Source organism: Phascolarctos cinereus, unplaced genomic scaffold (assembly GCF_003287225.1).
Source record: "Phascolarctos cinereus isolate Bilbo 61053 unplaced genomic scaffold, phaCin_HiC Scaffold_4;HRSCAF=312, whole genome shotgun sequence".
Classification (NCBI taxonomy): Eukaryota; Metazoa; Chordata; class Mammalia; order Diprotodontia; family Phascolarctidae; genus Phascolarctos; species Phascolarctos cinereus.
The window spans coordinates 518,837,257-518,863,827 of record NW_027555847.1 but is presented as its reverse complement, the minus strand read 5'-3'; the positions used below and the strand labels follow the sequence as shown (position 1 = coordinate 518,863,827).

At 35.6% G+C, this 26,571-nt stretch overlaps 1 protein-coding gene across 3 annotated transcripts in view; it reads left to right on the top strand.

The window, feature by feature from the left end:
- Nucleotides 1–25,821, top strand: part of SPIRE1 (spire type actin nucleation factor 1) — a 236,947-nt gene extending 211,126 nt beyond the window's left edge. For 2 of the 3 annotated variants that reach the window (XM_020985573.2, XM_020985572.2), the window contains 7 exons: nucleotides 6,306–6,396; nucleotides 9,781–9,923; nucleotides 17,883–18,020; nucleotides 18,561–18,631; nucleotides 19,182–19,209; nucleotides 19,317–19,453; nucleotides 21,996–25,821. In XM_020985573.2, the coding sequence (XP_020841232.1) occupies nucleotides 6,306–6,396; nucleotides 9,781–9,923; nucleotides 17,883–18,020; nucleotides 18,561–18,631; nucleotides 19,182–19,209; nucleotides 19,317–19,453; nucleotides 21,996–22,254 (867 nt within the window). In that variant the 3' untranslated portion in view covers nucleotides 22,255–25,821. Of the gene's footprint in view, nucleotides 1–6,305; nucleotides 6,397–9,780; nucleotides 9,924–13,509; nucleotides 13,684–17,882; nucleotides 18,021–18,560; nucleotides 18,632–19,181; nucleotides 19,210–19,316; nucleotides 19,454–21,995 lie in introns of all 3 variants that reach the window. The other variant, XM_020985571.2, reaches the window with a different exon arrangement.
- The last annotated feature ends 750 nt before the right edge of the window (nucleotides 25,822–26,571 follow it).

The following is a 26,571-nucleotide window of genomic DNA, read 5'->3' as shown; positions in this document are numbered from 1 at the left end:
TCTGTCCTTTAGCAGAATCTTAGCTCAACCTCACTGGACATCAGCAGGAGAAGGCTTATTCTTTCACATACTCTATATACCAGCAGTATCAGCCTTTTTGCTATTGCCTGCATGTGCTTTTACAAAATAGTCTATCCCCCTAGTGTCTTAAATGTGCTTCTACTCACCTCTGCCTTGTAGAAACCTAAGATTTCTTCAGAGCTCAGCTCAAGTGCTACCTTCCACCACAAATCTGTTCTGATCCTTTTAGTTTCTAGTGCTTTCCACAAAAATTACTTTTTTTATATTTCTTATGTGCATACATGTTTTCCTCCAGTAGAATGTAAACTCCTTAAGGCACCACTTGCTTTTTGTCTTTGTATTCCCAACATCTAGCATATAGTGTTAGATGTATAGTAGTTACTCAATAAATAAATGCCTGTCACATTAAAACAATTAACTAAATCAAAAACTTCTTTTAATAACCAACAAATAATTTGCAGATTGGGATTTCACAGTCCCTATACCTTCAGTCAGTTATGTGATTATAAAAATGTGTTCTTTCGTAGAATACCATTTGTACCTTTCTCAAAGCTTCAGTGAGGATGCCCTTGCATATGTAGATTATTATCATAAAAATTTATAGAGTTTAGAAAGTAGGGGATATAGGCCAGTAATTATGAGTAACTTTACTAATTTACTTTTTTTTAGTAATAGTAGATATAATATATTTTTTAATCTTTTGGTATTCTCCCCTCTTGACAATATTTGAGGATAGATCCCCTTCAAAGAAAGTCATATATAAAAAAAATATTTATAATGACACTTTTGTGGGAGTAAGAACTGAAATCAAAATGAGTTGCCCATTGTCAACCAGATGGAACCAGCTCTAACCTGTGGGTGGCCAGAGCTGAACAAAGCAGGCTAGAGACAGGAGAGTTAGGAATCAAACAGAAATTTAATTTCAAAGTGAGGGGAAGCAGCTTGCAAGAAAGGACACAGGTGCCAGAGCCCTGCCCCTAGTGGGGGAGGGGGGCTGCTTTAGTGTGAGAAGATTGACATAGTTATACCAATGGCTGCACAGTGAACTGTAACCCTGAAAATGAAGGGTAACAGCAACAACGTAACAAGTTTGATTCATAAGGGCTTCATGACCAGAAACAATTCTGGGATTTTGCTGTGGTTGAGATCATCCAGAGAGTGAGTGCAAAGGATTGTTGTAATACCAAGCTCAGGGCACAGCTTGCTTGTGGGGCCTTAGCTCTGGAAAACAGGGTGTCTCCTAGCATGTTATTTTTAAAATTTAATTTAATTTTTAAATTTTTAGGCAGTTGGGGTTAAGTGACTTGCCTGGGGTCACACAGCTAGTAAATCTAATATCTTGACACCATCAAGTAAGAGATGGTGGGGGAAGGCATCTGAGTGATATGAGATAAAGAAGAAATGAGACAAAGGAACTCTTGGCCAATGCTCTCATTTTTTCATTCAAATATGAGGCAAGGTTGACAGGTCAGGGAAGCAGGATGCTATGGGAGGTTTGAGTATGAATGAAAAGCTTTGGAAAAGGTGCCATTGTGAGTGGGATACTGAGTTGATTAGAGAAGTGTAAAAGGATTGATTTGCTACTATGAAAGTATAGTTCAGATTATGTAACACAGATTTGTAGTGAGCAGGGCTTCATGATTCTTCCCAGCTTCATTCAACATCAAGTAAGTGCAAGTAGTATTAAGACTGAGACTTGGCAGGACAGGACCAGTGATAGAATAAGGAGGCAAGTGATACAAGAGAAGAGATTATAGAGCTGGACTCATCAGTGGATCAGAATGTCAAAAGAAGAGTGTAGCCAGTTCAGGAATGATGACCTGAGAAAGAACTGGAGGATAGAGGGATTGGAGTTTATGATAAGGATGAAGACTAGATTTAGGGTTACAAGCCAGAGTGCAAGGTGGAATAATAACAGAGAGACCAGATAAAGGAATTTCAGAGTTCCATGAGCATAAAAGTGGATCATCCTGTTTCCTAGTTCTGTTTGCTTCATGTTTCAGTTTGTAGACATCATTCTAAGTTTCTTTGAATTCTTCAGATTTGTTTTTTCTTACAGAACAGTAGTATTCCATTACATTCACATATTACAATTTGATCAGCCTTACCTCAATAGATAGAAACCTATTTTACCTCCAGTTTTTTGCTAGTACAAAAAGTGCCATTACAAATATTTTCTCTCACTCTCTTTGACCTTGCTGGAGAGATACATACATACATGCATGCATATATGTATACGTGAATAGGTACGTATGTATAGGTACACACATATACATATGTGTGTGCATACATATGCATGCCCTAGTAGTAGTAGTATTTCTAGATCAAACAATATGTACAGTTTAGTTTCTTTTCCAGCTTAATTCCAAATTATCTTTGGAGCAATTGAACTAATTTAGTTTTACCAACAGTGTCTTGTATTACCCCACCTACCACTTCTATAACTAGCCTCTCAGAATAGCAGCTGTCCCAGCGAATCTTTATGCGGAGAAGCAGAGAATAACAAGTCTTGACTCCACAAAGTCTACAGGATTCAACATGGAGTATGAGTCTGAGGGCCCCCAATCTTGATCTGGCTTCTTCTCTCTGTCTTCTCTGAATGCCTTGTGAACAATCTCAGATGACTCTTAGTTCCATGACTTCAGGCTGGGGTAATCCTGGGAAAGTGTCTCATGTTATCCCGAGGCAGGACTGGATTCCTATGCAGGGTTTCATCTGCATAATTAAACCCTTGGGAACTGATGAAGTCGTTAAGTGAGAGTGTAAGGAGAGAAAAAAAGAGCAACCAGTGCAGGGCCTTGGGAGACACCCACTATTAGAAGCCATGATATGGATGATAAGCCAGCATGGAGACTGAAATGGAATGATCAGATAGGTAGGAGGACCAGGATGGAGTAGATTGCTTCTGCTGTTCTCTCTTGAGATAGTACAGGCTGGACAGGTAAACTGCATCTGGTGCTGAGATCTCATCTTGGGAGCTATAGTTCCTATTCCTTTATATCTAGCTGTCTTGGGGTCCACTGATTTAATTGGCATCTGTGGCTTTTTCATAATGACAAATTGGGGAAGGGGGATAAAGGAAAGAGATTTTCCCTGATAGGGTATTATGTCCTGGGTCTTCCATTACTATCCAAATGATAATTGAGGAAAAATGCGTCAAATTACCTAGCAAAGATCAGTTTCTCCCAGTCTCCTTCCTCATGTTTAGCTCAGCCTCTTAAATAGGGGCTTCAGCAAATAGGCTTCTTCAACATCTTTGGTCATCCCTGTCAATGGGAAGTACTATATAAGTCAACAAACATTTAGAATTTTGTGATGATATAATTTATGCAACATTAATCTCCTTTATTTTTTTCATATACTTTTTACATTCACTTTGTCAGAATTTGAAAATCCCTTTCAAATTGTTTCTAGGTTCTGAACCATGAGGGAAGCTATGCTGCTGGTCTGACTCTTTAGAACTCCCACTTTGCCTATTTCAAAAGGGCCTGAGGGAGAGCCATATAATTTTAGATCTAGAAGGGGCCCTAGAGATCATCTAGTGCAATCTCCTTATTTTAGAGATAAGAAAACTGAGATTTGTAGACAGAAAGTGATTTCCCCAAGGTTACAAAGCTAGTTAAGGGCAGGTGTTACACTAGAACATGTCTGCTGACTCCAGGGAAGTGGCTTCTCACCCCCTTCACTACCATGCTTCCTTTCTTCTTTAAAGTTTTTTCAGAACAACAAACATTTATGTAACCTGCTTTATAGATAAGAATAGTTAATAAACTTCTCTGCCTTTTATTTTTTTTAATAGGGTTGCTGCAGTGGAAAAATGTAAAATGGAAAGAGCTTTTCTTCAGAATTCAAAAGAACAAATCATCTGTCTGTCCCCACCCCACTCCACTCCACCCCTTCTGCCTCTGCCCGGTTATCTTTTTGCCAGTAATAGCTAGGAAAATAACTGTTAAATATTCATGATAAAGATGAAAGCAAACTGCAAAAGCATTTACTTTAAATATGTGTGTGTGTGTGTGTGTGTGTGTGTGTGTGTGCGTGCCCACACACACACACATATACATAAGGTATTTTAAAGTTGGTGGAAAATGGAACCAAATTTGTAAAAGCATTTAGGACATGTTAACACATTCACCCTACTAACCATTTCACTAATGATCTATTTCAGGTATTTTCAGTTTTATTCAAAGACAAATTTTTAGTCTGACCAGCCATCTTGGAGCTGCCCTAGAAGCTCCATTAAAGCTTTGCCTAAATCCTGAACCTGGAATGAAATTTTCTACTCAAACCTAGGGATAAAACCAAACTTAAGTTAATTGTGGCTGTGCCTGAAACTTGCCTATTTGAGCCATATGTCCATAAACAAAATTCCACCGCCCAGCTGGTGGCAATACACCATTGCAGACTGAGGACCTGAGAGGAAATAGATTTTTAAATGTAGAACTTCAAAGATGATATATGCCAAAAGAATGTTCAGCAGAAAAAGAATGTGTTTCATATCCATTTATAAACTAGAAAAGAGAGATAGTTTGCCCTTAGCATCAATAAATTTAACAGTTTTTAACATCATAGTTGAACATCTTTGGGATTATTTTGTTGGGGAAGGGAGATAGGACAGGAAGAGGCAGCATAGATGGTAGAAAGGATACTGGAGCTGCAGCCAGAGAAAGTAATTTTATGTCCTGGCTCCTCTACAGTGTGATATTGGGCAAATCACATAATCTCTATGGCCTTTGTTTTTCCTTGTTTGTGAGATATGGGTGTTGGATTAGTTGACTGAAGTTGTAGGAATAACACCTACCCCCATACAGACTGGGCTAGCTTTTCCTCAAAAGGCATTGAAACCATTATTGAGACTTAATTGGTCCAGGGGACTAGGGCTGGAACCATAAATGTAGCTTTCTGGTGACCTAAGGACTAAAGCCAGCCTGGAAAGAGTCAGCTCCTTCTTAGGTTTGACACACACCCTTCTGATGTGTGCTGACCAGCCTGCCAGCATAGCTAACGAGAAGCAGGGAAGCTGTTCCCAACTGAGTTAATGTTGTGTCTTTGATAAATATCTTTTTTCATGCAATACCTAGATAAACTTCCTTTTGCTAACAGTTGGACTATGGGTATCTCATTGTGTTCAGCTCCCAAACCTGCACCACTAGACCAGCCCAAGTCAGGTCTGACCTACAACAATTTATAACGTGCCTTCCAACCTGATGTTTATTACCCTAACTCTGTGACATGAGGCGTGGCAGATCATGTACAGTCATTCTTTGAAAATAATTTCAACTATACCCCTCTCAGCATGTTCTTAATGATCATCCATACCCAGAAGGGGCATTATTCTCATGCTACTGGCTAGCTCTTCCTCCTTGAAATTCATGTGACCTACACTGTGTCTGGGATAAAGATTTCATTTGTGTTGCTTGATTTGTTAAACGTAGTCTAAAGAGTGTGGAAGGTCACTGCTCAAGCCTTCTTTGTTTGAATTTCATGGTTTGCACAGCCTCTTTTTTTTCTTCCTGTTCTTTGACTAGATTCTTTGTACTAGAGCTTGTTTGAATCTAACAATTTCAGATTCCAGTAGATTTTAGGTAAGGTTAGTTTATAGTAAACAGCTAATTCTCAAAGACACATTAACTAGAAATTAGTCACGAAAACCTATATCACTTCCATTTATCTCACTTTTCAAGTAAAGATGTATGCAAAACCTTTTTTTTATTAAGTTAAGGAAAGCTACTGATATCTTGCTAGTGTAAGAAATATAACAATTGACAATTTCTCGTGGTATTGTGGAGACAGTGTTTCAAGCTTCATAGTACAATTAATGGTGCATTCAGTTTTACAACTAAGTTGGGAATTTCCCTCTTGGTTTATGATATACTGAAGCAGCTGCCTTTTAACTTTTTGTACTAGACTCATAAGGCAGTCTGGCTTGGTGGATAAAAGAATGGATTTGGGATCAGGAAGACCTAGATTCCAGTCAGGTGTTTTACATTAGTTGTGTGTGCATGAGCAATCATTTAGTGTCTCTAAGCTTCAGATCACCCTCTAAGACTACAAATTATAGACAGTTTGTGATCTTTATCAGTGGAAGGAATTCACACAGTGACAAAATCCTTGGCATATTGATATACTAAACTAAAGTTTTGAATTCTTTGCTGATTTTACTTTTTTTTGGTCATGGTTGCTGAGATAATGAAGATATTTTATATTGAAGTTTGTCATGATTTAATATTAGGGGAAAATGGCCGAGTTATAAATCTTACTTTTCCCTCCATAACTTATTCTAGGAGGAAACAGTGCACAAGTCAGCAAGCAGTAGCAGCATATCTCCCTCCTTTCTGGAAGACCCCATACTAGAGGCTATGCCAAGCAAAAAGAGTAAGTATTAGTGTTCCAGTAGAATATTCTACATCACCGTCATCATCTTCATCACTGGAACTTATATCATGCTTTAGGGTTTGCAGGGTGCTTTGCATGTATCACCTCATTTGGTGCTCATAGCAATCCTGTGAGGTGAGTGCTGTTATTATCCCCATGTTCAGATGAGGAAAGTGAAGCAGACAGTGGTTAAATAAATAGCCCAGAGTCACCCAACTACTAAGTGTCTGAAGACAGATTTGACCTTAGATCTTCCTCACTCAGAGTCTAAGACCCTATCTACTATGACACTGGCTTGTATTAAATAAATTGGAACAACTACATAATAAATTGTATTTAATCCTTCGTCAGAATATCTCAAAATATCCTATGGACACTGGGAAGTGTCAAGAAATGGCATTGAAATTTTAACAGTCAGGATTACATGATTATTGTTTTCTAAGGCTGCTAAGAAAGTCATCAGGTGGAGCTGATATTAGACCTCAAGTCTTTTAATTACTAATCCTATGTCCTCTTGGGCTTACTATTTGACAGCTAGGTGGTACAGTGGATAGGGCACCGGGCCTGGAGTCAGGAAGACCTAAGCTGAAATTCATTGTTCCAAATCCAAATTACTAATGGTGTGCCCCAGGGCAAATTACTTGAACTCTGTTTGCTTTAGTTTTCTCACCTGTAAAATGGGGATAATAATATTACCTATCTGACAGGGTGGTTGTGAAGATCACATGAGATAATAATTATAAAGTGTTTAACACGGTATTTGGCAAATAATAGGCACTATATAAATGTTAGCCAGTATTATTATTGTTGTTGTAGTTGTTATGTTGGCTGGTTTCACTTAAAGTAAATTATTCATCTTATTTTTCATCCTGTTATATATATTCATTTCTGACAAATCAAGCAGATCTGTATTAGCAGATAAATCTTCATAATTAGTTATCAGGAAGACTCTTGCATGTAGATTGGAGTTGCTTACATATCTTTGTCTGATCTGAAGCCCAACAACTTACTACACATACGCTCAGAGAACCAAAAGTGTTCTTCTAATTATTCTAGTATGCAAGAAGTTATGAAAGAACTAAACTTCCTGAAGTGATTTTAAACACTTCAAGGTGACTTCCATGTGACTGTATAACTATTTTTTGTATATACTCACATTTCCTGTTCCATATTTTGAACATGATAGTTTAGTTTTTCTATTTCCTGAATGTTTCAATGTGGTATTTATATAGCGTTTAGGAAAATTGGAACTTTGCTATTTCAGTGGATCTCTGATTTCATTTATATGAATATCCCCTTTAAGTGCACAGATCATAACTTATCTACACTTTGTCATGCAAAATGACAACTGTTCATGTCCTACCATGAATCCTTTAGAAGGGTTCAACCCAGTGGTCCAGGGCCTGCCTCTGTATCTCTTGATTTTGCCAGGATACCACTGGATCATGAAGACTGTGCATCAGTTAACTGCTCACTCTCACTATACCAGATGTCCAAAAAATCTTACTGTATTTTAAATGGCTAATGCCAAAAAAAAGAAGCTTTCACAAACTTAGAATTCCACTAAGACTTTTTTGACTTTGTGTAACTGACAATCTCCTTCTTCAATGTTGTATCTCTTTGTTGACAATCACTTTTCTGCCCACGTCTTTCCTGACGATAGGTTGTAGTTTATTCACACCTACCATTTCCTTCTGGATTTCCCTGGTCTATAATGGAAAGGTACATACTTTTTTTTTTAATCCTTTCAATATTGTTTTTTTTGTTTATCGTTTCTCTTCAAGGGGAAGTAGAGAGAAATGATAAAGGAAAAGAAAATCTTGATGGGATTTACAAATACATGTAACATTTCATTTGATTTTCATTATGACCCCATTGGGGGGCTAGGGGCAAAAGATAAAGTTTATTTTGATTAATTTTATTATTAAATAGCAGAAAGGTAACTTGAATTTCCATTAACATTGCCCTAAATGTTTTAGGGTGTGGTGTGTGTGTGTGTGTGTGTGTGTGTGTGTGTGTGTGTAATTTTCCATTTATTTTAAATAGGCTATAACACTAATAGTCAGCGTTTATATAACACCTTAAGGTTTGTAAAGCATTTTACATACATCGTCTTATTTGGTCCTCGAACAACTTTATGAGGTAGAAGCTATTATTTTCCCCATTTTACAGGTGAGAAAATTGAGGCTGAGAGGTTTAAGTGATAACTCAGGACTTCTTGACTTAGTCCAACACACCATTCATTGCACTACCTAGCTGCCTCTCATAAGAAATGGAAGCATTTTTTATTGTTTTTAGTTGGTTTTTGACAATTAAATTCTAAAGGGAAAGAGTCAAATCAGATAATAAATACTCTAATTGAAAAATCTTTAAACCTATGCTTTTTTTTGTTTTCTTTTTGTGGTTCTTTCAATGAAATAATCCAATCTGTAAATCAATATATTTGGCTTTGTTTTGATTTTTACTTTTTTTCATCAGATCAGTCCTACAAGGTTTACTTTGCAGAGAGTGGAAAGAAGTATTAAATACAAATTAAATATTATTTCTAGGTTCTTTTGTTTTCAAAAAATTAATGCATAATTATATTGACTCTGAAACACTTCTTTAAAATTATCTTTTTTCTTCAAGTTAAATTTATTAGAGGTCCAGACTTGGAGTCATGAGACCATTGTTTATATACAAGCCCAGATAATTACTCTGGGTGAGTCACTTCACTACTCTGAGTCTACTTTCTCTGATTCCTATAAAATAAGTGTGAAGATTACAAACTGTCTATAAAGATTACTTTGTAGTTTCTATTTCCCAGCCTGTTTTTAGGTGGGTGGGGAGGAACTTCATGAACCTTAAATGGCTGTGTGAACGTAAGCTGGCATCAAAACTCTTGTCAAAGAGAACTGTGATTCAGTCATCAGAATGTAAGGATAAGAGTCTAGAATTCCAAATCCATTATTCTGTGCCTCAGTTTCTCCACTTCAAAGTAGAGACACTAATTTCCAGTGCCTCTCTATTAATAGTTAGATATTTGTAATGAAGTAGCTGTATCATTGTTATAGTTTATTTTAACGTTTAAACTTAGAGAGAATGATTTTTCTATCATTAACCTATCGTGTTACCTTTCTTGAAAGTTTTCCCTTATATTTGTAATATCTGCTTCAATTTCATCTATGCAAGATTTTATGTTCTCATATTTTTCAAAAAATCCCAAATAAGGAGGTCTTCTTTTTAGGTGCCTCTCTATCAGACACCTTATATTTAAATACAATACTAATCACTGGCAGTGTAAGGAACATTTCTGCTAGAAAATAACCAAAGCAAAATGTTTTAGGGGGTCAGGGAGGAATCGTTGGTGGTGAGAGAGCTAACTTATTTTGGTTAAATTTTTAGTGCCTCCAAAATTCTTGCCCATATCATCAACACCCCAGCCAGAGAGACGGCAGCCACCCCAAAGACGACATTCCATTGAAAAGGAAACCCCCACCAACGTTAGACAGTTCCTGCCACCATCCCGACAGAGCTCCAGATCACTTGTAAGTAATTAAAAGACTGGGTAGTAGCTTATTTTCAGGGGGAAGAAACAAATCCAAAGGTTTACATTTAAACTTTTTTATGTGAAAGAAATAAAAATAACATCTGAGTCAAGTTTCAGTATTCTTTATAAACAAAATTAAAAGATTTCAATGACTTTTTTTTTCCACTAGGAGACATAGAATCATATTAAAGAAATGTTTTATGTGTCCTGTGTTAATACTGATTTTAAAAACTTGAAAGATTCTCTAGCAAAGTCCAGTTGTATATTATTGAGTTCACTGATAAAGCACATTTTAACACTGAGTTTATTGGAAGAGAAAAATCTTTGACCCATTAATGCCCATTGTACTTTGTTTCCCAGTTCACTGGATGAAATAGAAAATTGGAGAAAAACAAAATAACTGGTGCTGTCTGGAAGAAGTTACCAGATTTCCCCAAGAGACTGGCAGGCCCAGTGTATGGTTTCTTATTTCTTGGGTCAGCAGGACATAGAGTCCACTAGCCCCCTGCCAACAAGAATTCAGCAGTTCCACTGGCTAGAAAAAGTCTGAAAAGCTTCTTGTTTAGTCTTTCCTGGCATAAGAAAGGTTTCCAGTGTGTCACAAGGCTTGAATCAATATTTCTGCCCCAGGATCTCAAATTTAATGCTTTGTTGTAATGCTTGCAAGTCACTTTATAAAAGGCATACTTGATTCAAAAATGAAGAAAATGAAGAAGGAGATCTGGAGCTTCTTTTTCTGGTTCATTAACATTTGATGATTTTTTTCTCAAGGGGTACAAGGATAGACTCTTCAACGCTGTGATCCTCTTCATACAGGAAGGGAGAAAAGGACAAGGGAGAGGATGCTTACTGACCCAGAGTACACACATAAATCCTGAAAGTGTTCAGTGCATTTCTGTTCCCCAGGAATATGGTTGAGGAAAGCACCATTATGAAAATCAAAGTTGGGGATTTTTGAAATCTCATTCTTTTGAGATTATGATTTGTGTGAAGATTGACACAACTCTTATCTTCTTTAAACAGCCTTTTTGAGTTTCTGACAGGATTTCATTTCCGTGTGATAAAGAAAATATCCGTGGATGCCATATATAAGAAGAATTATTTTAACCTGTGAATATGGAAACCCTTCCTTTTTAGCAAAAATGATAGGTACATGGGCAGCTAGGTGGCACAGTGGATAGAGCATTAGCCCTGGAGTCAGGAGGACCTGAGTTCAAATATGGCCTCTGACACATAACACTGTGTGACCCTGGACAAGTTACTTAACCCCAATTGCCTCACACCCCCCCAAAAAAAGAGGTGATAAAGTACATAGTGAATAGTCATTTTCACAGCAAAATTCAGTAGGTTTGCCACTGATTAAAAGATAAAATAATTTTTGGACTTTTTTTCTTTAATGTTAGTGTAAGTTTTATGCTCCTTTGTATTTAGGAATATCATTCAGTGTTGTAGCTGCCTTTTGTTCTTATCTTTACAAACCTACATACATATGGAGGCAGCAAGGTGGTACAGTGGATAAGAGTGCTGGGCTTTGAGTCAAGAAGACCTGAATTTGAATTCGGTCTCAGTCCCCTACTAACTGATTCTAGGCAAGTTATTTAACTTCTCACAGTCTCAGTTTCCTCATCTGAAAATAGGGATAATATTAAATTTTTTGTAAGGATCAAATGAGATTTTATATAGTATACACATATACATATATAATCTTTCAATCCACCAATAATCAATCAGTAAACATTTATTAAGTACCTGCACTGTACCAAGTGGACTTTGCAAACCTTAAAGCAATATATAAATGTTAACTCTTGTTATTATTATTATATCACCCCATGTGCAGGGCATTGTGCTAGGTATCTAGGAGAAATACAAAGATTAAATAAGATTTTTATCTTATCTATTTTATCTTATCTATAAGCCTTTGACCTTAAGGAATTTTTTGCATTCTAGCATATCTATTTATATAAAAACTCTTGGGGACAAGGCTAAAACCATACATATTAAATTAAATGTTTTCGATTGATTGCTAACAAAGTTAGGCTCATCTGGGAATGCAAATTACTAGTCAAAAGAATATACCAAGAACGACTCTCCACAACTTTAGGCATAACATATGTAAAGCACTTTGCAGTCCTCATGGTACTCATGTTAGCTACCTTACTTCCTTGTGAAGATGAATTATTGGTAAGTATACATAGTCTTATTACGTTGATGTTTTCTTTTATGGGGTAGGTAAATAAGATGAAACCTATTTAGAAAAATGGTTGTGTAGCAGGTAGAGTGTGAACCTTAGAGTGAGGAAGACCTGAGTTGAAATTCTGTCTCAGATACTTACTAGCAGTGTGACCGTGGGCAAGTCCCCTTTTCTTAACTTCATTTTCCTCATTGTAAATTGGACACAATAATAGCACCTACCTCACAGGGTTGTTGTGAGGAACAAATGGGATAATTTGTGTAAAGCACTTTGTAAATCTGAAAGTGCTATATCTTTGTTATTGTTATTGTTAATAATAATTTTTTAAAATGTCATGTGAAATCTCTTGGACTCTCAAATTTCTCTTATAATTTTTCAGAACAACATGAGTATAATGTATGCATTTCATATAAAATCTTTATTCTTTCAAAAACCCTCTTAAAATAACATAATGTATATAAAAGTTAATATTATAGCAAAAGTTTTACTTTCACAATAATGCCCTCTAGTTTATTAAGTGATAACCTTTTTTTAAGTGAGAGGAGTGATGATGATTAGAATATATACCCCTTTTTTTGAAACAAGTTACTCTTTTGTGTTTGAAATCCTTCTACTACTGAGACATGTAAATGTTTTTGCTAATAATCTTAATTTTTATCAACCCTTTTTTCCTCCCCTTTTACAGGATGTCTGAAGTTTCTTTATTCAACTTTGGCCAAATGATTGTAATTTTCCAGCAGAGTGAAAGAAGGCTGGTCTTTAAATTCCTTCTCTGACTTATGAAACCAAGCAAGCTGGTTATTAGAATTTCTTAGCCATGTATTCCATCACTCATGTAAAGCAGTTAGTTGTCCTATATACTCTTAATTTCCATTTATTCTACCCCATCATCAAAAGCATTGATAGGGCAGCTAGGTGGCGCAGTGGATAGAGCACTGGCCCTGAAGTCAGGAGGACCTGAGTTCAAATCCAGCCTCAGACCAAACACTTGACACGTACTAGCTGTGTGAGCCTGGGCAAGTCACTTAACCCCGATTGCCTAAAAGCAAAAAAAAAAAACAAAAAAACAAAAAAGCATTGATAGTAAAGATTAAACAAGCGATTTGGAAAAAAAAAGTCCAAATGTAGGTCTTTGTTATGAGAGTGAAATTGGTCTCCAGCAATTAGAAATTCAGATTTTTCTAGGTTTATACTAATGGATACAAATACTGACACAAGAACATATATGTATGTGTGCATGTATATATCTTGATCTTTACATTTTCAGGGTTTTTTTTAATTTCATGACTTGGAATCTCTATTATGACATCATTCATGTTCTGCATTATTTGTTTTTTTGTTCCATCTTTTCTTTTCCTTCGAAATTTTCTTTTTTTCCCTGTCTATTGTTCAGGTTCCTAGGATAACCAGTTTATGGCCAAGGACATCTTTCCGACCACTTTTTTCTACCATACAAACAGCTTCTCTGCTCAGCTCTCATCCCTTTGAAGCAGCCATGTTTGGGGTAGCAGGGGCTATGTATTATCTCTGTGAGAGAGCTTTTACCAGCAGGTGGAAATCCGCAAAGGTTGGCCTCTTTCTGCCGGTTCTGGGAATTATTTTACATTTCTGCACCCTCTTTGAGAGCAAGTACTGCTGCAAATATTTAACAGCTTAGATTGGCACTATGCTTCTGATCATTGATTTCAGTCTTTTGTAGGATTTATAGATCACTCAATTACCTCATTTGAGGGGAAAATCAACTTCGAAAGGACAACAAACTAAAAATGCAGCATCAGATTAGGGAGATGCCCTAGATGTTTTTCCCTTCACATAATCTCATTCTCCAGCATGGAAAAAGCCTTTCATTCTGCCCTCTCAGACTAGAAATATATTGCTAATGCACTAAATGCTCCCCACCTGGATTGTTCCTGGTCAAGAAAATGGCATTAATAGCCACTTTGATTGGTGTAGCTAAGCTCCTGGTGAAGATTATACTCGTAGCCATGTAAGCCACAACCAGATCATTTTGAGCAATATTTCTGCCTTCTGCACCTGGTGTGCTTTAAGGCCTTTCTCCATTTGGGGCAATGTTCATGAATGTACTGTCACTAAAGAGTAGCACTGTGTCTATGCTTGCTGGGAGAGTGATCGTTTTTCATTACCAGCCTCTCCTCAAAAAGATATGTAATGCTAGTTAGGGGTGTCATGTGGCTTTATGAAAACCCACTTCTTTCTTGCACAGAGAGAAATGGTTGTTCCTTCTGCTTTTATTTTCAATTGTTTGAAATATTTTGATTACTAATGTTTTGTTATTACGTTTAAGATTTTCATACATGGTCTATTTTACTATCCTTGAATCTTCAAGCTTTTAAAGCAAGGAGAAAGGTTCAAAAGCTCTCATATAAAATACATTAAAATTATCTTGGAACATAATGACACTGATTTTGACTGTAAATTTACCATGCAAAGCAGATGATCTTTTTGTAAGCAGAGTTAATTGTTTACTCTAGCAAAGGGCTTCCATCCTGCACACTGTGGTTTTTTTTATCCTGAGTAGTATGTTTTATTAGCTGACCTAGAAGCTGTTTTCTGCACCAATTCTTTATTGGCTATTGTGCTGTAGAAATAAATTCCCAAATGTAAGTGAGTCTCAACCAGTTCTGTTCTCTGGTAACAAGTCATTGCATACAGGGTGAATCTCAATTCCTTTCCCTATTTTGATACTGGCAGTATTACTTGAATGACCTAATTTCTAACTACTATTGTTCCTACTACTATCATCAATGATCTGCCAGCATTTTCATAAATGATCCTTGGTTTTCTAATGCTCTGTTTAAATTTAGCTCACTAAATCTAAACATAACAATGGTAAAAAGAAATGACCTAATTGTTTCTAATTATTATGAAAGAGACACTAGTCAGATTTACAGCTGTTCATTTTGGTTTTTAACTGCTTCTTTGTAATCTATGAAAAACTCAGAATATGATGCGTGCTTTGGGCCAAATTTTCTAGGTTCTTCTATTTACCTGTAAAATGCCAACTATAAGAGCAAACTATCTTTCTTTTTATACAGTGGCTCAATAACATAAACTACAGAATGAACTTAGGTTATCACTATATTTTTATTAGTGGATCTGATCCCTTGTGAATACTGAAAACAGGATGAGAGTATTGAACTAGTTCCTAATGCTGCCACTTAATATGAAAAATGAACTCTAAAGGAACATTGGACCATGCAGCATATTGATAATATGCATTCTCCTCTTAAACTTTTGTACCCTCAGACTTCTCCCTGCTGACCTTGGGAGTTAGATCCAAAGTAAGAGGATAAAGAAAATGTGGTAGTTTTGTAGAGTCTAGGTCCTTAACCCCTTTACTAGTGTCTGCTGATTAAACTGAAGGTAGTGTGTGCTATAAAATAATTAAGCATGATTAAATAATTGGAGACCTGGCTATAGTTTATGATTAAAACTCTAAATGCTTTAGATGCTTTAGAGTTTTAGCTACTTCATTCTCAACACAATCCATTGAAATTTTATTTACCCAGCAGTATTGAATTTATCTTTCTCTTCATTTAAAAAAAAGTATATAGAAAGTTTTTCTTTTAACTTAGCATATTTGTTTTTCATTTCATGTTGCATTGAAGTTTTGTTGTCCTTGTGAAAGCTCCAGAATTAAAACATTAGCATTGAACCTGACAAGGATTATATTACTAGTGGGTAGCTTAGGAAGCTTTTCTTAAAAAAAAAAGGCATACAAAATATTCTCATATTTCCTGTGTAGTCCATAAAGTGGTACACTTTCAAATATGGTTAAAGGTGATTAGCTTAAAATATGCTTGAGTCAGCATTTTTAGACTAAAAGAATATGATACATACATATCCTTACCATATATATTAATATGACGTTGTGAAACAGATACCACTTAGCCTTTAACAAACAAGGTAGTAAAAAAAATCATTATAGTTATGTGAAATAATTTAATGAGTGGTTATTTATAGGCTTACATTAATATGCAGTTTAAAAATTTATGATTAAAATTAATGTCATATACTCAGGAGTAAATGAAGTAGGTGGGAAAAAACTCTTATTCATATGAAATATTTAAAAGGACAATAGCTGCGTCAAATGAATGTTCAGCCAGCTCTATTTATTTGATATAACACTCTTGACAGCTTATACCTTTGAAAAGGAGTCTTATTTCTTCCCTCTTGATACTACCCCCTTTCTCAAGGCAAATCAAAGTACAGTAGACACAGAACCTAAATGTAAAACCACTTGTGCTATTTCTGAAAATTTCTCCCATTGGAAGGTGAAGTTGTGTGAAGGGTGATTGTTTTTGCACCTTTTTTAGCAAATCATATATTTCTGAACCAACAGTTCTTTCCCCAAGCAACTAGGTAAGACACATGCAGCTATTGGTTTTTATAAAAGAAAATAAAAATTTAAACAAATTTTAGCAGCTTTTTGTGTGTGTGTGTTTGGAGGAACAGAGGGAAGTGTGCATTTGATTCCAGTAAGCAAGGCAATAGTTCTTTAGAATGCGGTGGTTCTTAAATGCTAATGTTTGTGGAGTTTATCCCACAGATTTCAATTTTTATTTTTCTCTGATTGAAAGACAGAACTGATTGTTAAAACTTCATCAACTGACTACATCCATAGTCATCCGATTCTTCATCTGGCTTATTTGTTAGATTTCAGAAATGTCAGTGTGTTGCTATGAGCAATGCTATTGTGTGTGTGTATGTGTGTGTGGGAGTGAATTAATGTGTTTATACTGAGAACATTAAGTTTCAGTGTCACTTCACCACAATAGTGCCTGTGAAGCATAGAATGGTGGGAATGCATAATTGTTCTGTCTTTCTATTAGATTTGTCCAATCAAAAGCAGAGCTGGATGACAAACAGATGGAAATGAGGTTTTTTTATTCAGTGGAATCAATTACATCAGCATCTAACCTCTTTTAACCTACCCATTTTTAGAGAATCAAAACCTGAGCCGTTAGCACGTAGAAGAAATTTGTAATAATATTTTAGTCTAGCCTCCAAAAAAAAATCTTTTATATATTTAACAGTTCTTTTGGAAGGAAGAACAAAAATGCATATTAACACATTCCGTCTGTGAATTTACCTTATTGGTTTCATGTTCAAATTCCATTCATAAAATTGGAGTTTTTCTGTGATTGCTGATGTGACATGCCACTAAATAAACCTTTTGGGGATAAATTACTAACCACTTTCTTTGGCTTTTCTGGACACCACAAACCAAAATACATTTGAAAACAGTATCAGTGCTGCTACTGGTCTGTATCTCACATGCTATATGGAACACCAGCACTAAGTAACAGCTTAGTATATTTACCAGTCCAAAGATAAAACTGCAATGCAATTGGACTAAACAAGCAAAAAATGATTGAAAAACTTTCATGATAAAAATATACATGTCTACTAAATTAAATAGCTCCATGAGACAAAACACCTGAACCTGAAAACTTTTGATGTTATTGTTGTTGTAAATGGCACAAAGACAGACCTGAATCAGGTAGACTGTTAGCAGTTATTATGCCATCCCTTATCTCAAGGTATTTGAAAGTTTTAACTGCCATCCCTTATCTCAAGGTATTTGAAAGTTATGTGATGCCCACGAATCAGCCAAGTCTTTTCTAGTTTTCATAAGAAATCTTTCTTCTTTGAAGCTTCTACTAATCAGGTAAATGGTTCTCTGAGAGAAAAACTTGAAGTGGGCATAGGAGTTTCTTATTCCTGTGGAATTTTGAATTTCAGGAAGAATTCTGTTATCCAGTGGAATGCTTGGCTCTCACGGTCGAGGAAGTGATGCATATTCGCCAGGTGCTGGTAAAGGCAGAGCTGGAAAAGTACCAACAGTATAAAGATGTCTACACTGCACTGAAAAAAGGAAAGGTATATCTGTGGGTGTTGAAGCATGATCTTAGAATTTCTCTGGAGCATAGAATTTTTTCTCTTCACTAGCAATGGAATGATACTTCTTTCTATCTTTCCCTTAAGAGGGAGAATCACTAAGGTTCCTCTCTTGAAATACCAAACTAACAAATAGGATAGTTTTCTTGAGGGCTTAAAAATAAACCTAGTAATTAATATGTGTATATAAAACCATATATACCTTAAGGTGGTTTTTTGGTGGGTTTTGTAAATAAGAAACATCCGAGAATGGGAGAGTACAATTTTTGTAGTCCTTCAGTTTGTTTCCAGGGCTTTAAATCTACAACCTTATTACTCATGTGAAACTGCAAACATATAATTGTGGATTGTTGTTGTTTTTTTTTTTAATGAAGTAAGGGAGAGCCAACTTAAAAACCAATGTCTCAGTGTCATGTTCATGGCATCCACTGAACTTATATAACATGCACATCACAATGTTATTCCAACATTAGAAAATTAACTGTTGACACAGTTCTTCCTTTTTCAAATTTTATTTCCTAGCTCTGCTTCTGTTGCCGAACTAGGAGGTTTTCCTTCTTCACTTGGTCTTATACTTGTCAGTTCTGTAAGAGGTAAGGCAATCCATACATGATGAAAAATATTTACTAGTAAGAATCCCACTGACATTGGTTTTATTTAAAGCTCTACACAGGGAAATTATTGGTAATGTTGTACTTGTCTGTCTTGTATTTTTATATCTTTGGAGGGGGTGGTGTATTGGTTTCTTTATAATAATTTACCAAACAATTGATTATTATAAACTAGGATAATGAATTCCTGGATATCATTTGTTTAATTTAAGCAAGGATGATTCTGATGATAGTATTTTATGTTTAAACTTGACATGGAATTTAGAAGCAATTAATGTGATCACCTTATATTTTAAAAAAAAGGAAAATTTTATATAAATATAGGTGATCCATTTATCTAGGTCTTTTTCTGAGATGAGTTGTATTTGTCCTATCTGCTGTCACATGAAGTACACCTACTTATAGGAGAAAGGATAGAGAATTTTCACAATTAAGTATAGAAATCTAATCTACCCAGGTAGATAGACCTTCAATTATTGACAAAATGTTTCACATGCCTTATACTGACTACTGCTTTTGATTTCATACACAGGCCGGTATGCTCACAGTGTTGCAAAAAGGTAAGTTAAGATAAATAGCTCATGCCACTTTTAGGGCATGGATTTAGAGTGCAGGCTATCTATCTGTAACAACATTTTTCATTCTTGGTCTCATTTTGGGGTAACAGATGCGATTGCCATCCAAGCCATATTCCACTCTTCCTATCTTTTCTCTGGGACCTTCTGCCTTGCAAAGAGGAGAAAGTTTTATGAGACCCGAAAAACCCTCTACTAGCCACCATCGTCCACTTCGGAGCATTGCCAGGTGAGAATTCCTGGAACTTTATTAGTAAGAGAGGGATTATCTTTTCTGTATCTAAGATGTGATAGGTTTGGATTTTTCCACTAACCTGCAAAAACAGACTGGTCTACACAGTTCATTGCCTCAGTGAATAGGCAAGCAGCTATTTAAAAGCCACCTTACTTTATAGTTTAACTAGGTTTCCTAACCTTTTTTGAAACTTAGAAATAAAGCAGGACAGTGTAATGGAAAGAGCACAAAATTTGAATCTCAGCTCTGTAACTTTTACACTGAGGTTTTGAGCAAGTCACTTAATATCTCTGGGCCTCAGTTTCTTTTTTATAAAGTGATGGGGCTGGACTAGATCATTTTTAACCTTTTCCAGCTCTAAACTAGCTACTACAAAAGTGAAACCCATTTACAATGCAACTTTTATAAATGAATTTACTATTTTAAAATGAAGATTAAAGACATCTATAGAACCATTCTGGTCATTCTTTTCCCCATTCTTATTTTTAGGAGGAAATCAAGTTTTATCCTTTGTGTAGAGTTTGGCCTTCAGTGTTTTGGGCTGGTTATTAAAAAAAGAATAATAAAGTCCAGCAAATATTAAGTGACTGCCATGTCCATCAAAGACAAAAACAGAACAGTCTGTACCATGAAGGTGTTTATGTTCTACTTATAAAAATAAAACTTGATTCCAGAGCTTGTAAATGTTTGAAAAAGGTGACAGGTGCTAAACTTTTTCCAGAGCTAAGTGGGAGCCACATCTTGAGTAGGGTAGGGTAGGGTAGGGACTGAATAAATTTTGGATCTTGAGAAGGTAGATAGGACAACATTGGCCTTAGACTTTCAGAGAAGAGAGGATGATTTGAGTATTGACTATTAGCTCACAAGCCAGAAGTAGATTGGTATCAGCTATTAACTCTTGCAACTTATTCATTGCAGTTCTATTGCAAAAAGGGAGGAGAGTAAGAGAGAAGTTACTCTATGAACTATTTTTTGGACCATGTCCTAGAGTCTGAAAATCCCCATTTTAGGCTCTCTCCCTTCAAATATTGTACTTGAACGATAAGCTTTTATTTTTTGAATTATTAGTGAATTTAGGATATAGCATTTCACAAATACTTAGAATTCCTAGGGTAGACCATGGTAGTAATGAGAGAGCTTGCATTGAGCCCAAACAAACTGAAGTCATTTTACTGCTGCTATACTATAGTTATATTCATTTTCAGTTTAAATGAAATATTAAATGATTTTTTAAAAAATTCCAGCTCTAAATCTTTGAAAATTATGAAACCATAAAATAAGTAACTTAAAAAATATAAATTACTTCCATTTTGAAGATGGTACTATAAACTACTATTTCTCTAGATTCCAAACAACCAGAAAACTAAAATCACTAGCATTTGTCAGGGGTGGCATTCTACATTTAGCACTCTACTTTTATGAGAAAGTATGTGAACTGACATATTAATGGACTTATTCATATCAGTGAACAACTTCCAGGTTTTATTATGTCATATGGACAATAATGCTATATCTTCCTTCTATTATACAATAACTAATATGCATAATTAAGATACTGGGCCACTGCAAGATTCTGAAGTGACATCTGAAGAATCAGAGATTTTAAATTATGTGCGCTATGATTTTAGCATGGTGTATTTTTTTCACCTTTGCTCTTTAACTCTTTGAAAAGCAGTAATCCCTATATTCCCATTTGTGGTTAATTCTCAGTTAAACAGAATATTCAATTAAGCAAAATATTTTTTTCCTTTAGCATTCTAGTTTGGGGATACATTACATTCCAAATATTATAATTTTGAGATTCTCAGATATTTTACATAGCAAATTTCCCAAGTTTCTTTTGAAAAAAAGAACATTGTAGGGGGCAGCTAGGTGGTGCAGTGGGTAGAACCCCTGCCCTAGATTCAGGAGTACCTGAGTTCAAATCTGGCCTCAGACATATAACACTTACTAGCTGTGTGACCCTGGGCAAGTCACTTAACCCCATTGCCTAGCTAAAAACAACAACAACAACAAAAAACCCACATTGTTTTCTGGTCTTTGTCTTCACTATCTGATGCCTTGAAAGCACTTCAGGATTTGAAGGATCCATGATTTCAAGTCCATTGATGCACATAGAAACTTACTACATCTTACTGAGGGGGGTTAATGAGTTTCTGTAGCTGAAAAACCTTACAATCTGGTGGACAACCCCTTGGTGATGACCCCTTGCAGATGATTTCAAGGGATCCTTGAAGCATACTTAGTTTGGTAAGACCTACCAGAGGTTGCCCTCTACTGGCATGATCTTGCATTATCCTTGCATTACCTCCTTGCCACAGTGAGATTGGAGTAGGATATGAGTGAAGATCTTGTCTTACTTATAATAGGCCCTAATAAATAAATGAATAATAAATCCCCTCTTGGTAAAGTATCATGAGATTATTCTTATATTTCAGCAGTGGTATAAATTTGTTACCTTCAGAATTTATATTTTATTCACGTGATGCTCTGTATTAAGGAAATATAGGTATTGAGTTAGGCTTTTTTTTTTTAGATTTTCCTCAAAATCTAAGTCTGTAGATAAATCAGATGAAGAACTACAATTTCCCAAAGAATTGATGGAGGACTGGAGTACTATGGAGGTGTGTGTAGACTGCAAAAAGTTTATTTCAGAAATTATCAGCTCCAGCCGGAGAAGCCTGGTGCTGGCCAACAAGCGAGCTCGTTTGAAAAGGAAAACACAGTCATTCTACATGTCCTCAGAAGGTCCCTCGGAGTACTGCCCTTCGGAGAGAACTATCAATGAAATCTGAGCCTCGTGCCTTTCCAGTTGCTCTTGTTCACAAAGTCAGCATTGGTGGGAGAACACTAAGAACTGCATTGTCTTTCCTTTCCTTTCCTTTCTGTGGTTTTATTTCATAGGCTTGAATTTGCATTAGATCAGATATTTGTTGTACCACGTTGTTCTGCTGACTGAGTTCTGTGTTCATATCTGTTACTGATATGCAACAGGTCAGCCAGTCAATCATTTGCACTGAAAGAAAACAGTGGTTTGAAACTTGCCTTTTTTTAAAAATTTGTGTATTTGAAGGACAAAACAGTTTTCTCTGAGTTCAGCTTTTTACCATTTCTTGAATCGTTTTCCAACCAAGGCTGAGAAGTTCTTTAAGGAGAAACCAACCTAACAAAGGAATCAGTGTTAGCACAGTTCTAAGCAGTAAGTCATATTGGCATTTCCACCTAATAGTGTTCACATGTAGTGTATACAGTAATCCAGAGCCCTCCTGGAGAACGCTAAACTCCTAACTTGGGCTATAGTAATTATTGTCTCACAACATAAACTCTAGGATTTGCTAATGCTAACAAGTTGATTTTTAAATTTATTGTTAATCTGAGATTTTGGTTAAATAAGGGACTTTATGATGTCTGTGTTCTAGTGTAAAACACCAGCATAAGCTGTACACCCAAATGGGTGACTATTTCCCCGAAGCTGCTGGATTTGTCAGCCCTAGTGTAACTGAACAGTGTCTCTCATGGAGGTGACACTTTATTCCTTTGAATGTATTATGACTATTGGTAGTATTAGTAATAATAGACTGGGTGATAGAGGTTTAGCAGAAGTTTGGGGACTAAGGCGTATGGCAGCAGCTTGAGTATATTCCTATTATGTCAAAAGAGCCCATGATCACACTTGAAAGGTTGGTGGTCTGTTTTGAGACTATACAGGTTGGCAGCCTCTGACCACACTGGTATGGCTCTAGTAGCAGATACATTATCAACTATGTTTTTCATATCTTAGGAACTTGGCCATCAAGTCTAAACTCGGCTGTGATTTGGTACCTAAGGTCTTAGACTGGAAACAAATTTATTTATTTTTGTAAATGAACTTTTTAAAACAAAAATGGTTGTTTAGCTGTTTTAAAGTTACAAGAACATTAACCTGCTGACTGGCTTCAGATGCTTTTTTGCATTTCTTTTTCTCACAAATGGCTTCATGTGTGTAGTATTGGGGGTTAGGGAGGAGGGAAGAAAGGGTGAGCCATTGGGCACCTGAAATTTATCAGCTCATTTAAGGTCATAAGATGGGAATAGGTTATTTTGGTGTGCTTAAAAACAACCAACCAAATAACCATTGATATTTGTCAGATCAGTTAATGCATATGCACTGTAATTTTCATAAATCAGTAGTAGATACATCCATATTCAACCTGGTGACAGCACCATAGGTGGCATGATAAGTATTTGTTATTGTATCAAAATATAGTTAACATTTCTATATGAAATTAACATGCCTCAAAACTATCCCAATACTACTTTAAAATGGATTAAAATTTTATTATTTCATAGCCTAAAATTTCCAAAATAAATTTTAATGATTAATTAAATAATGCACGTTAACAGTTTCTCCATATTTGCATGTGAAACTATAATGTCTCCAGGGATTTCTGATTATGTAGAAGTTTAAATTATTTTAAGAGTTTCAAAAAATCTACACTTCAGTGAAACTTATTTGTAACATTTTCTAAGAGACTAAGTTGTTTGAAATTTATATTCAAGAAAAAATTTTATGTGAACCGCAATATATTGGGACCCCATACTCAAACTTTTAAAATGATTGCTAGCTAGAAAAGGGGATATGAAGGTAAGAGAAAAAGATAGCTTAATTAAGTTCCTTCTACGTGTATGTATGTGCATAAATATACACACACACACAGCCATGCTTGACCAGTTTTTTGTTTGCTTGTTTTTTGGTCTGGACCCATAATTTAACCTGTATAGGGAAATCCTAGTCTAGAAAGTCCCTTCATTGACACAGATCAGTGACACAAACTTAATTTGCAATCTTAGAGAGTTGCTTGGGGTAGTGGAGGTTTAGTGGCCTGCCCATGGTCAGCCAGCCAGTATGTGCCTAAGGCAGGACTTGAGGCCTGAAGCAAGGACACACTGCCTCCTCTCATAATAAGCTACACAAAAGCAAAAGAAGGTGACATCCTAAAACTGAGGAATGTTCTTACATTCACAAAAATAAATAAAAGTAAATAACAAGAGGTGACCTTTCCAGCTTATCTTCCTCCTTTAGACCCATGATGGTACAGAAGTTTATGAAACTCTAGTCACCATTCTTGCTCTCTTGATCATTGGACTTATAAATGGGCAAATTCAACATAATAGGATGCAGGGTAAATACAAATGAACAATGTTTTAAATGGTTACTGTAAGAAAAGGAGGAAAGTACCAGTCAACTTGTAATTTGTATTAGTCCTATTGGTGTGCTTTTTGGGGTGCCAAAGCCAATCCTTGTGTTTTAACCTTTTGTTTTCCTATGCTAAATTCTGTAGTGATCACTTAATTCCCATAAGAAGTAATTCTCAGTTTAAAGGGCTGGAATTTAAAATCCTTTGCCTTGTCTGTCTTTAGGAACAGGTGCCCATTTTCACATTTTAAAATTGTTCAGTATCCTTCTTGATGCTATTCAGCATTCACCTATGATCCAGTTTGTTTTTTTAAGGCATCTGTGCTGCCCCTTTCATTTGGAGTTTAAGAGATCTTAGAGCAATGTATACTCAAATGAAATAAAATGACCTGCGGTGTGCGATGCCCTGTACAAACCTGAAAATGCTGTCTTCAGTGTTAGGTGTTCTTCCTTTTGGTTGGCAGCACTGTTGGATTCCTTCTTCCATTTTCCTTGCTCTTCTCTCATGTTCACTCCAGGTGTTGAGTGCCACTTCTTTTTGTTCTCATACCTCATAAAGTTACCCTGTGGAGAGTTCCATGTTTCTCTCCCTGTAGTTTGACCTCATATCAGTGTCAGAATATATGAGAAAGTTTGTAAATACATGTAATATATTTATTAATATTTGAAAGGCTGCCATCCAACAGACACTGGGAATAGATTTTCCCAAGATGATTGAAAATGAAAGCAAGTCTTATTGATATGCACATTGATTAAAAATCATCTTACTAGATTTCAAATTTTGAGCCTTTTAAGTCAAACCTTGGAGACTTTATGGCACGTAGCATTTTAAGAATTAAGTTGCAAGAGGATATGTGACTAGCAACATGAACTCACCACCATGAATTTTTCTTAAAGCTTTTATTTTTCTAACTGTATTAATAAATGTAGGACTTGGTTTTAAAGGTCACATAGGAGACATGAAAGTTCCTAAAATGTGCCACCATTATTTGCTGATGGTGAAAATACAGAGAATTTTGTATGAAGAACTATTAAATTAGGGCCATGAGGAATGTATTCTCAGCTTTCTATGTGTATAAAATCCAAGGTCTTACTGGTATTCATGGTGATAGTACTAAGCGTTTTTTCATTAAGGCCTCTTATTTGAAAATTATCTGGGGAAAAATAAAAAAGCCTTTCCATCATAGCCTCTGTCTGTGTTGATTTTCCTGTTCTAAATGGGTTAACTAGATGACTTTGCCTGTTCATAACTAGTAGAAATCGTTTGGGCTAGAGAGGGAAGAGAATTTTTTATCACTGACACCTGATATCTGTCACTCAAAAGAAATTTTTGAGTAGCAATTCTTGTTTTATTGATTATATGTCTGTGCTAATTCAGACCATCAAAAATTTTTAAATGCCACTTTTCTATGAAATTGGAGCTTAAATTTTGTACATATATGTCTGTGTATGTATGTGTGTGTGTCAATAGATAGAATTAATGATATAACTAAAGTTTCTTGATCTTTGTTTTCCCATGACAAATGAAATCACATTTTCCAAGCTTTTCTCTTTAAATTTACCCAAAGAAATGAAACTCTGAGCCCCTACTTGATTTAAAACTCCAATTATACTAGTGTTCGATAATTGATAATTTCCTGATAAATTACATTGAATGTATATTGAATGTTGTAAAAATTTCTCCTTTCCAAAGTGATTAAGCTTCTCTGTATTTTAACATTCATCTAAAAAAATTTTTAAACTTTTGACACATTGAAATTAAACCAATTTAAAGACCCAGACAAGTTTAAAGATCTAGATCAGATTGAACTAATTTAAAGACCATTTCAGAAGAAAAAATCATTGTGATACCTTTGGTTTTAAGAAAAAATGGTACAAGCTTGTGTCTTGTTAAGTAAAAAGTGAAATATGGTCTGCCATAATACATTTCTACCTT